This window comes from Ammospiza caudacuta, chromosome 12 (genome assembly GCF_027887145.1).
Source record: "Ammospiza caudacuta isolate bAmmCau1 chromosome 12, bAmmCau1.pri, whole genome shotgun sequence".
NCBI lineage: Eukaryota > Metazoa > Chordata > Aves > Passeriformes > Passerellidae > Ammospiza > Ammospiza caudacuta.
Genome location: NC_080604.1, coordinates 6,061,606 through 6,076,505, shown reverse-complemented (window position 1 = coordinate 6,076,505; position 14,900 = coordinate 6,061,606). Strand labels below are relative to the sequence as shown.

The following is a 14,900-nucleotide window of genomic DNA, read 5'->3' as shown; positions in this document are numbered from 1 at the left end:
CAACTGATCATTCAAATCTTTCTTTTGTACTAGATACTGTCTTATAATTAATGGTGTTACCTAAACAACCCCAAATAATTTACTGGACCGGGGCATTTTTCTCACAACACAATGCCACTCGACCATCACACAGCTTAAAAAACAATCAGGTTTTAAAATTTCACTTTAAACATGCCCTATGAGCTTCACTAATACCTTCTCAATATAGCTCCTCCTACTCACCCTACTCTCACCCTTTCATTTAATCTGATCAACATCACTGCAATCTCAAACCTCTCACACCTTGCTTCCCACCACAATGAATGTTTTACAAGCTTCAAGTAAAGATATCAAAGTTATTTCAAACATTTAATGATGCTCCTGACTTCTACTATTTCAGGGAATTTGTAGAGACAGTGTAAGATGTCATTAAAAGTTTTTATTTAAATACCACACTAACGGTTCATTTTCTAGACCAAGAAAATGAATTACAGATTATCAGGTATGTGAACACCTCAAGAAAAAACAAGGTAAAAGCTGCTGTCATGTAACTTCAGCCATTCAGCCTTAGGGATTTGCTCAATAGATCTTACCTGGTGAGGATAGGGACCATGTCTTGCCCACTGCCATGCTCTTTCTCCCATTGCTCAAGCAAAGTAGTGAGCTCAGCCTTGGAGTCCACATGCCCAGATCCTGAAGTCATGGCTTAGCCTAAGGCAGAGGTAACAACCAGGACAAAAAAAGGCATAAAAATGAGCAAGAAATCCCACTCTTTTATTCTTTGAAACAATCTAAATCAAATATTAGAAGTCATTTGAAAGAGGCAAATAATACTCAGCAAAAAGGAGTGAGAAGACAAAGTGACAGAACAGTGCTTTCAAATGTGAAAGTTTCTTTCCGGTCCTTTGCCTGCAGACTAAAGAACATGTGCACCTCTGAACACAAGTCCTGACTGGTGCTCCCCAGCCCTGACCAGGCTGTCTGGAATGCACAGCTCACCACACTGTGTTCACTGCCTGAGCCTTTCAAAAGCTCTACCTCAACTCCAGGAGCAGACCTGAGTTACCCTTTGTGGTGATTTACTCAAGAACCAACCCAGCCAGGACAGCAAGATTGTGATCAGTGTCCTCATCCCATTTTAATGCCCTGCAGGCAGCACTGGAGGTGCCAACAAACTCCTGGGGCCCACAGTGCTGAGGAGCAGAGGCAGCCCCTGAGTGCTGCGGGCAGTGGGAGCAGCCCCAGGGCAGCCGTGGTGGCAAAGAGGGGGGCACTGCTCCCTCAGGGCCTGCACAGCTCCTCCAGGGCTTCCACTGCTCCCTCAGGGCCTGCACAGCTCCTCCAGGGCTTCCACTGCTCCCTCAGGGCCTGCACAGCTCCTCCAGGGCTTCCACTGCTCCCTCAGGGTCTGAACCGCTTCCCCAGGGCTTCCACTGCTCCCTCAGAGCTTCCACTGCTCCCTCAGGGCCTCCACTGCTCCTCCAGGGCTTCCACTGCTCCCTCAGGGCCTCCATAGCTCCTCCAGGGCTCCCAAGAACAGCCAGTGGCTCCAGGAGGAAGGGAGGATGATCACAGGAGGGAGCACTGGAGCAATTACTTCAGATTTATCAGCCTTTACTTGCATGACAGCAGCTGACAGAAGATTTATCTTCCCATCCTCAAAAGTGAGAAACTCCTACAGCACTGAGTGACTTGTTGAAGTATCATTTAATGAAGGGAACTATCACTGTAGGTTCTGTTTAAGCCTTTAAATTTCCAGGTGTCAGCTTTTGTCGAACTGATAAAAACCTACTAGAAATATTAACAGCTTCAACTAGAACAAAATCTGTCTCAAGGTATTGCCATGCCGTAGTTTCCAACCTGACAGACTGTGATTGCTGTGAAGAGTTGTAATTTCTGGAGGAAGGAATACCCAAACATAATTTATAAACTGACTTGGTATTGGATGTAGGGGAGAGTACACCAAGCAAAACAGATTTCTTCACATCCAAAAACACACAAAGGTTTCCAGCATTTCATTAGCCATAACATAGCCAATACCCATCTGTCATGAGATTAAATACCCATTTGTCATAACTGACCCAGAGAAAGAAGCTTTCAAACCAGTGTAAAATACAGAAGTGTTTAAGACAGTGACATACACATCAGCTCCTGAAATACATGTTCAGGTGCCAGTCAAATGGCAGACTAAAGGCAGCCATAGCAGAGATTATATATGCATTTATAGCCCAAGCTGTCCCTGAAAAACATCCCCACAATTTAACTGTGTGCTGGACACCTCCAATTGGTTTAAAACTTCTCCTCACTCAGGGAATGGATGAACAATCCTACAGTTCTACCTCTTGTCCCATAGGTGCTCCTGAATTTAATGTACTGTGACTGGTTAGTTAAATGGGAAACATGAAGTTAAGAACACTGGCTGAAGATTAAACCAGTAGAAACTGCACAGAAGTTATCAGCCAAAGACAATGAAAAGATAAACCTGTGACTACTAGAATACCATTTTGTTAAGTACTATATGCACTGGACATATGCTAACAAAAAAACTACCTAAGCATGACGAAAGATAATGCTTCCTAAATCACAAGTAATTATGATTTTATCTAGGGCACTCATTATTCATTCATTCATTTCAGAACTACATCAGGAAATTCAATGCAAATGCATAAATTGCTTAGGAAGAAACACTACCTAGATGCAGGTAAAAACATAATGAGATTGTACACACAGACACACTTCCAAAACACCTTCAAAAATAAAAACTACTCCAAGCTCATTAAGTTCCATTTCCTTTTTCATTAACTGAACACCACTTGCCAGTAGCTCTTCAGAGCTTTTAAATATCACAGAAAAACATTCAGACAAATCCACTCTGGGCCTCAGAACCCAAGTGCTGTAACAGAATCCACATTCAGACACCCCCATCTCCATTCTGTACTCAAGGGATACAGCAAAAAGGGCCCTGTGACCTCAGAGCTTGTTCAGGGCCTGTGCAGGCTCCCCTGCAATCTGGAAAACAATTTACTTCTTCTAACAACCCTCTACTGCTCCTGCTGGAAAACAGAAAAGGTTCAGCAGTACCTGCAACAGGTCAACAAAGTCCCAGCCAGAACACCACAGGAACTGCTCACTGCCCTCTGGGACACCTTGTGCTACCCCAAAACCAAGTGAAAAATCCCAGTTATCCCTAAAACCTGCCTCAATAAAGCTCATTATTGGTCTAAAGAACTGGTGCTGACAGAGAGCTGTTTTCCTAAAATTAAGTTATAGCATAGAAATGCCACCCTTTCTACTGGGACTCAGCAGTGACAATGAATGTCTTGCCAAGGCACCTCCTCCCTTCCACAGGCTTATCCATTCCAATCTATTCAAATAAATACAATTATTTTAGATGGCACCACAGAAACTCCTACTGTGCTCACTTTTTTCAGGAATTACAGCTTAAACCAAAGTGAAGAGCTCTGCAGAGAAGACAAGAACATAAATGAAATGAACCAACCTGTAACTGTCAGCAACACACCTGGCCTGATGGAGAGGAAACCTGGGAGAACAGCTCTGACTTGCACTACTTCCCCTTTCAGCACAAGTTGCTGAAAAAATCCAATCTTAAATTGCTCTCCAAGAACCAGCAAAACCCATCAGATTTAAATTCGGGGAGAGAAGGGGGCAGAGGGATGTAATTTTTTTCTCTTAATAAGTTTTGAAAATCACAGCCTACTACAGATTTCACTTTGAACATCTAATAATCTAAGGAATGGGATTTTATCCCAAACAGTGTTATTGCCAAAATATATTTAGAATCAATATTAACAAAACATAAAGCACTTACTCAAAGGATTTGACTTTGAAAGACAAATATTTGCAGTCTCAACCACCTTGGTGGCCACTGCAAACTCAGATGTGGCTGTTGCAGCACACTGTGCCTGGTGCTCCTGGCACTGTGGTAATGGCAGACACTGCCTGGCATTGCTGTAATGCCAAACACTGCCTGGCACTGCTGTGCCACAGCAAAGGCTGTAAGGCCAAACACTGCCTGGCACTGCTGTGCCACAGCAAAGGCTGTAAGGCCAAACACTGCCTGGCACTGCTGTGCCACAGCAAAGGCTGTAATGCCAAACACTGCCTGGCACTGCTGTGCCACAGCAAAGGCTGTAAGGCCAAACACTGCCTGGCACTGCTGTGCCACAGCAAAGGCTGTAAGGCCAAACACTGCCTGGCACTGCTGTGCCACAGCAAAGGCTGTAATGCCAAACACTGCCTGGCACTGCTGTGCCACAGCAAAACCTTTATGGGCATTTCTCTCTTCTGAGCTTGGCTGTAAGAATGTGACACTAAAGGGAAACTCGGAGAGTACCGAGACACAGATTCCTCAAGGTGCTCTCATGTTTTTGAAACCTCTGACACTTGAGTCACCTCAGTGAGACACCTCTGAACAGCAAGGTAATCAAATTCCAGTGACCTCTCACCACAAACCTTGCCTGAGTGCCTGGAACAGTTGGAGCAATTCAGCTCCACCCTTCTGTCCAGTGAAGCCTCACACCAACTGCAACACCACTGCAGCTCCTTCCCTGACTGATGCTGAGCTCAGGGAAAGGATCAGCAGGCTCTGAACACACCGACGCCTCACAGATAAACATTTTAAAGCATGAAACCTCTTAGAGAATATAAATATACTTGTAAAATCTGAAAACCAACAGTTTGGTTATTTGGGAAATGAACACAAAAGGCCTAACTTAGCAATTTAAATGCCAAATGAATGAGCTATATAATAAAACAAAAAATTATACCTCAAGCAAAAAAAAAATGTCCCAAAAACCACAATTTAGATCACTTTGTAGAAAGACTGCACATTTAAACTAATGTGCACATTAAAGGACAAAAATTACATGAAGATTTGTAATTCCACATGCACAGGGGCAACTCAGATTCCAATAACTGCACTTTGGGCCAGCTTAAATAGTCCAGTTTGACATTGGTCCCAAAACTGATTCTAAGTATGGCTGAGGACAAAATGTAGGGAAGACTAAAGTAATAATGTGCCACTAATGAGTTGGAATCTAGTTAATTGCCAAGCAAAGCTGAGCAGTACATTTGTAGGTTCATTTATGTTAATGCTTTAACACAAAGAATTCCTTACTTTAAGAAAAAAATAAAATTCTCCCTCCCATCACAAATATCCTTTAAAGAGATGAGGCACCTGACAGCTATTTGTCTAAACATGTTGAGCCTGAAATAACCACGTGGAAGTTAAAGTATCACAAAGTGTCAACACTGAAATTCACTTGTGGAAATAACAAAACCACCAAGTAAGAAAAGCCTCGGAATCTCTGGAGCACAAAACATGGTTTGGTGTCCTTCCTACACTGAGGGAAGTCTACGTTTGTTCAACTTCTTGTTTGACAGAGCTCCAAACTGGCTGTTATACTGAACATATCCCTAATCTTGCCTTTAAGTATTTGCTTAAAAACTCGGTTGTTTTGGTTTTTTTCTTTCTTTTTTTTTTTTAATTAAGGCATTTTAAGGACAGGGAAAACCACAAGGTTATTCAGTTTCCTGAAATTTCTCCTTTTACAAAACAAACTTAGAACTACGTTCTGATCTGGCACGACAAGCCCAAAAACAGGAACAAACTTCTGCTGTCTACAAAATAAGGGGAAAAAAAAAGAAAAAAAAAGAAAAAAAAAGCCCCGCTCCGCTCCGTTTCAACACCAATTCCTCTTCGCGCGGCTGCAAGGGGAAACACGCGGGCCGCGCCTCGCGGGGGCGGCCGGTGACAGCTGCCGGGGGTCCCGCACGGCCCGGGCCGGCTCCGCGGGACGCACGGGCGGCCCCAACGTTTAGAGCTCGGCAGAGACCAGAGCGGGGGAGCGAAGGGCCAGAGATCCGCCCGCCCCAGCGGGCCCGGCGCAGGAGGAAGAGCCGGCGCAGGGGGCGGGCCGGGCCGGGCGGGGCGGCGCAGGCCCGGTCCCGCCGGGGGGGACGGGACGGGACGGGGGGGACAGGCCAGGCCAGGCCGGGCGGGACAGGCCAGGCCAGGCCGGCCCGGGCCCACCGGGCCCCCCGCCCCGAGGGCGCCCCCTAGCGCGGGGGCGGACCCGCAGCCGACCCCGCGCCCCTCAGGCGCCCCCCCTACACCCCGCGCCGCTGCCCCTGCCCGGCGCGGAGGCCGCGGCCGCCAACCGGCCCGGCCCGGCGAGGCTCCGGGGAAGCGGCGGCAGCGGCGGCGGCGGCGGCGGCGCGTCCCGCCCACCCCGGCCCCGGTACCTGAGCGCTGCCCCGCGGTGCCGCCGCCGCCCCCGGCCCCTGCTGCCGGCCCCGCGCACCCCGCGGCGGCCGCGATCGCTCTGGAGGGCGCACACTTTTTTGCGTCACCGTGCTGCGTCACGGAGAGCGCGTCACGGCCCTGAGGGAGAGGGGCGGGGGCCGCGCGCTCGGCCGGCCTGCCGGGAAAGGGAGTTCGCGCCGGGCGCATGCGCGTCCTCCGGAGCTGCCGCCGCAGGGGGTGCTGGGAGTTGTAGTTCTCGGCGCGCCGCCATTGCCCAGCACGGTGGCTCCGGGCGGAGCGATAGGTGCTCCACCAGTTGCACTCCGGGTGAGGGGCGAGGCTGTTGGCTCCGCGGCCCGGCGTGACACGGAGGAGCCGCCAAGCAGCAGCTGTCGGCCCCGATACCTGCGTGTCCGCCCCGATAGCGGCGCGTTGCTGGGCACGCCGCCATCCGCTCTACAGCCCCAAGGCGGGACATCACCAGCTGCGCCTGCTCCTCCTTTCCCAAGGCTGGACATTGTTCGCTGTGGTGTTCACCTCCAGCTGGACAGCGAGATGTTCCACAGGGAGGGGAGCTTGCAGGAGAGCTCGGCTCCTGCCCCAGAGTGATTCCTCCTATTTCCAGCTTGGAAAGGAGTCGCGTCCTGCTGCTCCACACTTAAACCAGCGCTGGTTTTGGCAGCTGTGGTTAAACCCCACAGCGGAACTGAGCACCCACCTCCTCCCTGCCCTGGACCATAACAAAGGAGGAAGAGGAGACTCCTCTTCCCACGTTCCCACCCTCCCTGCAGCTGCTCATTATGAGCTCGGAGAGCTTCTCCACCTCCCTGTCCTTCCCTCCGTCGCTGCAGAAGTTATGCACCTGCCTGCCATGGAAGAGTCTGTGTGCAAAGAAACCCTTCAGCTCTGCACAGCCCATCCCTGGGTGCCTTCCACGTCCTGCTCCTCTGGGATTGCTTTTCTTTGTTGGTTCCACAGTGAGAGTACCCCTGCTCTGTGTGCTTTACAGTGGCAACGAGCTGTCACTCGGCACAGTCCCTTGCCCTGCTGGATGGAGTGATGATCCACGTGCTCTCAGCGAAGTTACCTCTGCTGAGGGGAAGGAAAGTCTGGAAAAGCACACTCCTCACCCAGGCCCTCTTGGCTGGCTGCAGTCTCAAAAGTGTCAGACCTGCCTGCAGCGGTATTATCTAGAAAAGATCATCACATCCACAGTTGCACCTTCCCTCCCCTGCATGGCACCTGGGAGCCTCGAGGCAGCCGTGGGGCTGTTCAGCAGGAGCTGCAGAGGTCAGCATTCCCCTGCTCATCTCCACGTTCAAAGGGCTGAGAGCAAAATTAAGGTTTCCAGTTCCTGCCATATCCATGGTGCACTGGAGAAAGGGTCACTTCTCACAGAAATTGGTGTTCAGTTCCCAGCTCACCTGAGCAGGTGAGGAGAGTCAGAGCCTGCTGCTCATTGCCAGGGCCTGGCACGTTGCTGGCACAGGGCACAGCTTGCAGCCAGCCCCTAGCTCTGCCACAGCCTCCTCACAAACTGCCTGAAATGCTCAGGCCTCCAGCTCCTGCATTTCCACATCTCAAAGATGTTTGGGAAGGATTCAGTCCAACATTCTTGTTTCCCACAGGGCAGGTGGGAGTCCTGCTGGCTCACCTGTCAGGAACAAAACAGCATGGAAGCAATGAAATCCCAGTTTATGCTGCTGTGCTCTAGTAATTGTCCAGGTACTAGCAGAAGTCTTTCTCATGGAATAATAATTATGAATAAAAATTGAGTAAACAAGGGGAAAGAGAGCCCTCCCTCTCAAGGAAAAGCTTCATAAGCACCATTCCTGTCTAAGATGCCCCACAGTGTCCACATTAATCCACTTTCTTGCACTGCAACTGCATAAATCCCCGCCCTGGGCAGTGTTTGCACAGGTAGAGATTCTGCTACCACACTTGCAACATTTGACTGTCAGTCTTGATTAACTCCAGGATAATGAGTGGGAATCCTGCAGCATTGGATGCAGTGAGTGAGCCCCCACCCTCACAACAACACTTCACCTTAATGATGCAATTGAAGGGGAAAAAGCCACAAAAGAAATGCAAAATATGGATGTGGATTGCAGAGCAATAAAAATGAGAGGTCAGCAGTGAGCTGGCACCTCTTGCCCTGTGGGATCTTGTAGCTGAGAGAGAGACCTGTGGTGTGCAAGGAAGGGAAGGTTCAGCTCCTTGAGCTCCCCAGCCAGAAGAACAACATATTCCATGGGATAGCCACCTGACAGCAACAATGACTTATGGCTGAGTCACAGCTTGAGGCTCCTTGAACAAAGGAACCACTTCTCCCCACTGCTGTCACATCCCAGATCACCTCAACACTGTGGTTTACAGGAGAGGATAAACCCATTTCATGGGGCCCTAATAATCTTCTAGACTTAAGGACAATTAGCTGTGGGATCAGAGGAGGAGCAGCACTGTGGGAGAGGCCAGGAAGACACAAATTGTGTTTCCAAAGGATGCCTTGAGTACAGACAGGGGTGGAAAATTGTCTGGAATGCTTCAACTCTCACAGCTGCTGGCAAAGGCAGAGAGCCCCAGACCCAGGCTGCAACTTCACCTTCTGCCTGAACAGACCTTTACTCTGAGAATGAGAAAAAGGTCATTATCAAAAAAATCACAACATTCAGAGACACCTCACCACAGCTGCCCTACGAGGAGAGGACAGGATGGATTCTTTAGGCTTTTAGGAGTAATTGCTCACCTTGACCTCCAACACAGATCTACAGTGACAAAGTTTGTTGACTTCCTACACTTAACCTGTCACTAATTTCCCCATCCTCCTGCAGGTCTCAGTTTGCTTGTCACCGTGTTTCTCCCTGCAGCTGAGCTCCTATTGAAGGGCAGCTGTGACAGTGCTCACTGACCCAGCAGAACCAGCCTCTGCAGCACAGTTTTGCTGTGTGACTCATGGCATGTGAGCAGTGAGCTCAGGAATAGAGTTCAGTCCCTTCCCAGCACTCTGGATCCCTCTGCAGCTGCACCCAGCAGCCGGCTGGATCTCCCAGCAGCATCCAGGGAAGGGTACAATGCTGGATCTCCCAGCAGCATCCAGGGAAGGGTACAGTGCTGGATCTCCCAGCAGCATCCAGGGAAGGGTACAATGCTGGATCTCCCAGCAGCATCCAGGGAAGGGTACAATGCTGGATCTCCCAGCAGCATCCAGGGAAGGGTACAATGCTGGATTTCCCAGCAACATCCAGGGAAGGGTACAATGCTGGATCTCCCAGCAGCATCCAGGGAAGGGTACAATGCTGGATTTCCCAGCAACATCCAGGGAAGGGTACAATGCTGGATCTCCCAGCAGCATCCAGGGAAGGGTACAGTGCTGGATCTCCCAGCAGCATCCAGGGAAGGGTACAATGCCGGGACGTGAGCCTTTGGCAGGGTCTGAACCTGCTCTGCTCAGCTGCTCTGAGCTGAGGGAGTTTCTGTGCAACGCCCATGCCCCGGGGGGCAGGAGGTCTGACAGTCTGGGGAGCTGCACCTGGAGCAGAGCTCACTGCCAGGGCGGCATTGGAGGCCAGCGGGCTGCGATGCACCTCTGTGCCCAGTGCCTTCCCCCTCCCACCCTGCCAGTCTCCTGGGTGCCTTTGGGAATCTGGGAGTGGCCAGCAGGCACAAAACCCTGACAAAAAGGCCTCAGTTCCAACCCCATCTATTGCTCTCCCAGCCTGGATCTGCCCAAATAGTTCAGAAGTGGGTTTATGAGGTGTGAAGCAGATAAATATCTGCAATGATACCCCTCATGCCTAAAGGGCTTTAAATACTGTCTAGACTTCCCCAGAGCATCTGATTGACATGTATCTAGTGCTAAATTTTCATGTTGTACAAAATATATTGCCTGATGGATTAATTATGGCCATGGGTGACCTGCAAGCTGGCACCCCTCAAATGTTCTCCCATTTCTTGTCCGCTTCACAGAGACTGCAGGTAATACAGTAGAAAGAGGTACAAAGGGAGGGAAAAAGGTACAAAGTGAAATAAGCAGGGAAAAGCAGTTCAGTGGGATCCCCTCTGCCTGGACAGACTGAGCAGAGCAAGGGGCTGCAGGCATTGCCGCAGGTTACCTGAGATCCAGGTGAGCAAATGGGGCAGAATCCGTGCACCGAGTGTTCCGATCAATGATGTGCGACAAGGGAATAGCTCAATCACTAGGTGGCACACCGGCATCATCGCACCACACCAAAGTCCTCTCGGTAAGAGAGGAAAAAGCTCAAAATAGCCCAAAGCAAAAATTAACAAGCAATCATCCGGGGCCGAGGTGCTTAGAGGAGCCATCTGTGTACTCACACACGCAGAGCAAAACCACCCAACAACTGGAGAGAGACATCATATGTAAAAGGGCAGGCGAAATGTGTTCATTCAATGGAATTGTGCCTGTGCTCTTTTGCTATTTCTGAGTGACGGTGGGAAAGGCAGGGGAGGCTCGCTCATCAATGGGATGCAAAGAGGAAACACACGGAGGGCAGCAGAGGCGGGCGCTGATCCAGGGAATGGAGTTGCCACCTATTCTGAGAATTATGCCTGCTCTTGTGTGTGGAGAGAGCATTTGGGGTTTCCTTCCAGAAGAAAAGGCCAAGCAAAGCTCAAGAAGAAGTTTCTCACAGAGATACAATGACAGGGGAACAGTGACAGCAGGCTGATGGCTCCTGCTGGAAGAGGATTTCAAGGGTGGGTGCTTGTGGGGAGAGGAAAGAGTGATAGAAGACTGAGAGCAACACTTCTGGGGCAGGCTTTCTCTGGGCTGGAGCTAAAAAGCTAAAACAGCATCACAAACTAAAACCAGCTAAGCTATTTATGAGGAGGGGCCAGGAAGACACCTACATTTTGGCAGAGCTACAGCTTTGTCTTGTTTAACTACTGTAGATGAGTAGAAGCAGATCACTCTTGAAAGCATCAAGGACCTTCCCATGGCCACCTGCACTAACTCTTCTGGACACTGACAGGATCTGCAGGATCCCCATCAGGCAGGTGCTCCCCAGCTCTCCTGTGTTTGTAGGGATTCAGCAGTGCAGACACAGGCTGCCCAGCCAGCTCCCCCTGAGCGTTTAACCCAGACTGAGACAGAAGCCAGATCTGTATCTAGGAGCATGGAAATGCAGAAGAATGTCGTTCATCAGCTCAGATACTAATGAGAACATGAGCAGGCAAAAAGCTCTCTTCCAAACAGGCTGGTGCCAAAACTCTCCATTCAGACAGTCAGTGTGATGCCAAGAGCACATAACTCTGCCTAGCTGAGCATCTGAGTGACAGCACATCTGCGTTTGGAGGCTGAAAGTCAACAAAAAAGTTCAATAGTACAAAGTGATCACTGTTGCATGAAGTATACACTGCCATGCACCTCTGGCTTGCAGCAGCATGGCCCCCAAATCCTGACCACTCTGCTGCTGCAGTCTTGCTCAGAGCTTTGTGCTCATCTTCTCGCACACACACAGAGCAACTTCAGGCAGATTTTCATACCTCCCCTTTTTCCTAAATTACTGAAAAAATGGGGTTATTGGTGTGTCCTGTGATATATGAGCTATGAAGAGGTATGAGGCTATGAAAGGAAAAAGCCTTTGGGAGACTGGAAGTGGACAGATAAACCATGCACAGAGAATATACAAGGGAGAACATGAGAAAAGTTGGGGGCAGTTAGTACACAGAAAGTGATATCATGGCAACAAGACATCATTTCCTGACTAAACTCATTTCTCTAAATGGGGAATGTTAAAAGTTCATTTCAGGCACTACACAAAATCCCTTGCTAGTTTTTGTGGTTTAACAAGGGTTTTCCCTTTTTTAATCTGTTTTGTTACTCTAGGAAACAACCAGCAAAGGAAACTCTTCGTACAGAAGGAAGCAAGAAAAGACTTTGCACAGCACACTGTGAAATGCCTGCAAGACACACACTGGGAATACAAACAAATTCTTCCTTATGTTTTCCAGCAACAAGGATCTTAGGGATTGCTTGCAACAATAGCAACTTTAAAAAACAAAGACTAAACAGAACCAGGGGAAAGTACCATTTTAAGACTACTAGCCTTTTTAAGGGGAGAGTTTTTGGGGTTTTTTCTGGTTTTTCTTTTTTTTTTTTTCTTTTTTTCCTTTTTATCAGGCCTTAAGTGCAGATTTTACATCTGCTTTCCTCATGACATCTCTCTATAGGAGTTAATTAGGTCAAGTGTATTTATGTCTCAGTTTTGATGCACATGGAAACAATAAGCAAGTTGGTGAGAGTGGGCTATAATGGTGGCAGGCACATGTGCAGATGGCGATTTTGTGTTTATGAGTTGTTTTATTATGGAGGGATTCCACCAAGGGTCTTAATAACAACTATGTGGGGTTCATCATAGGAAATCCTAATTGGGTGGGCCTTGGGGCATGTTGTTACTGGTGCAGATCCAGATTTCTGACATCATGGTGACTTTAAAAAGTTCTGGTTCTGCTGCTGAACTCCCACAACCAGACAGCAGCACCAGCTTGAGGCTTTTCCCTTCCCTCTTCCACTAGTTCCCTCATGTAGATGAGAGTGTCTTTTCTTCCTTCCAAGAGCTTCATATCCCCAGTCAGTGGAGAGGGAATAGGGCAAGAATGAAGCTTCATAAATTTTCTTTGCCCAAATAAATCAAAAGTACCTGACAATATGGAGGAAGGGAAGGGAAAACACTGAATTTTTAGGAATCAAATTGGATGCCAACCCACAAGGGAGAAAAATCCCAGTGCCTCCCAGGGCACAGCACGCTCTGTTAGCAACTGCAGGGACATCTCATGGGCTTTGGACTCCAGGGAACCTTGTTTGTGAACATTTAGCTGCATTTGTAGGAGTGCAGGGTATTTTATATAGTAGGGTTTTTTTCCTTTTGGGATGTAGATAAGTACTGTATCCTTATCCTTATTCTAAAACCAGCATTGATAAATGATAACCAGAAGAATACCTGAATGTCCTCTCTGCTTCTGGAGCTGGGGTGTAAGGGCAGCTCAGGTGTGCAGTGATGGCTGCAAATGGCAATAAATGGGTGATGCAAAGCTCTGCATTTCCATTCAGTTTGAGCACCAGTCCTATGTGTAACACACACACCCCCTCCCTGTGATGTGAGAGGTTTCTGAGAAAGACACATTATTACCACTTCTGGGTGCAAAGGAACAACAAACTATCCAAAACCAATGTCACCAGTCAGCAGTTACGGAGACGTGGATGCCATTCTCTGCCTGGGAGGGCACTTGATTCACAATATTGCAGTGTGCATTTACAGCTACGTGTTTGTCCCTACCTGCTGCAATGTGACTGTTAAATTGCAATTAAAAGCTACTAATTATGAAATAGAGACATTTTGGAGGAATCTTTTTGCCATACCCCAGTTAAGAAATTTTTTCCCCCTCGAGATTATCTTGCCTCTCTTTTCATCAAGTCCTCTCCAGAGAAAAAAGACAATTTTCAGCTATTGGACACACCAAATCACCAGTACAACTGGATAGGATCAACTGGAATTTTCCCTGTATTACCTTATTTCACAGTCTATATTTGTGTTTAATGTAACACTTGCATGCTTATCATAATTTCATTACATTTAATGTAGTACCTGAGCAGCAGTCTTCAGTGTAGTCTGCAAGGAAAACAATGCTTTAGCCTGAAGAGAAATTAAAAAGATGGGAGGACACAATGAGAAGTATTTATGGCTTCTACAGGCTGTTTGGACAGCAGAGCTCACAGGAGATTTTAGCAATAGGGATGCAAAGCTTTAAGCCAGGAAGGAGGAAGGAGGTGTGTTTAGCCACTCTTCAAGGCTAGGATGCTATTTTCTATAAATCAGAATTTTGCACTATGGCTGAGAGTACCAAGATTTGTTTTGCTTTGTCTTTGGATCGTGGGAGTAAAATGCTGGTCTCCTTGAAATATGTGGGATGTTAGTGACTAGGATAATAAAGGCCAGATTTCACCATAGACATTTTGAATTCTCTTCATCCCAGCCTCTCCCAGCAGGCTGGCTGGGATTGTTCCCAGCCTGTTTTGTAGCAGAGAGGTGCAGCAGGCCAGATGAGCTCCTTGAGACACAGCCTCCTCCCACTACTCACTGTTAACTACTGTTACATTCTCCTGGGGCACAGAAAGCTGCCACGGGGGAGGAGAGAATCCCCTGGAAGATGCATCCCCAAGGGAGAGCTCTAGGGAACAACATTGCCTGCTGTGGAAAGTTTTACAAGCGAGCTGCGGTTACCCACCATCCAGATGGTGAATATTCAGTGTTTGCTTTAGAGCAGCATTTCCAGATCCAACCATGCAACTCCCCATCTCTCCTTTTCACCAAGAGAAAAGGGAGTGCTGAGGTCTCACAGCTGCAGCTCTTCTGAACCAGTTCCCTCTTCGCCTGGACTTGATCAGCATCAGTCTCCTCGGAAAATGGGAAAGGAGGAGGAACAAAGCAGCTTTCTTGTAAGCAGGTTCACAAAACCCTTTTGTCTTGCTGGACTGGTTGCAGACACCGACACTTACAAAGAAAAGTTTTTACTCCTATTTCTAATGCAACTTTTCTCTCTTGGTCCTCTCTGGCTGAACCTTTGCCAAGACTTTAGTAACACATAGATTTTGTAGTTGGTGAAGTTGTACCCCTTACCCTGCACATAGGAGAAT

General features: G+C 48.3%; 1 protein-coding gene across 1 annotated transcript in view; it reads right to left on the bottom strand.

Moving 5' to 3' along the window:
• Positions 1-6,303, bottom strand: part of DCAF1 (DDB1 and CUL4 associated factor 1) — a 47,997-nt gene extending 41,694 nt beyond the window's left edge. Inside the window, exons 1-2 of the mRNA XM_058812704.1 lie at positions 6,244-6,303; positions 573-690 (exon numbers count right to left, since the gene is read on the bottom strand). Coding sequence (XP_058668687.1) covers positions 573-682 — 110 coding nt within the window. The 5' untranslated portion in view covers positions 683-690; positions 6,244-6,303. The remainder of the gene's footprint in view (positions 1-572; positions 691-6,243) is intronic.
• Between the last annotated feature and the right edge of the window lie 8,597 nt (positions 6,304-14,900).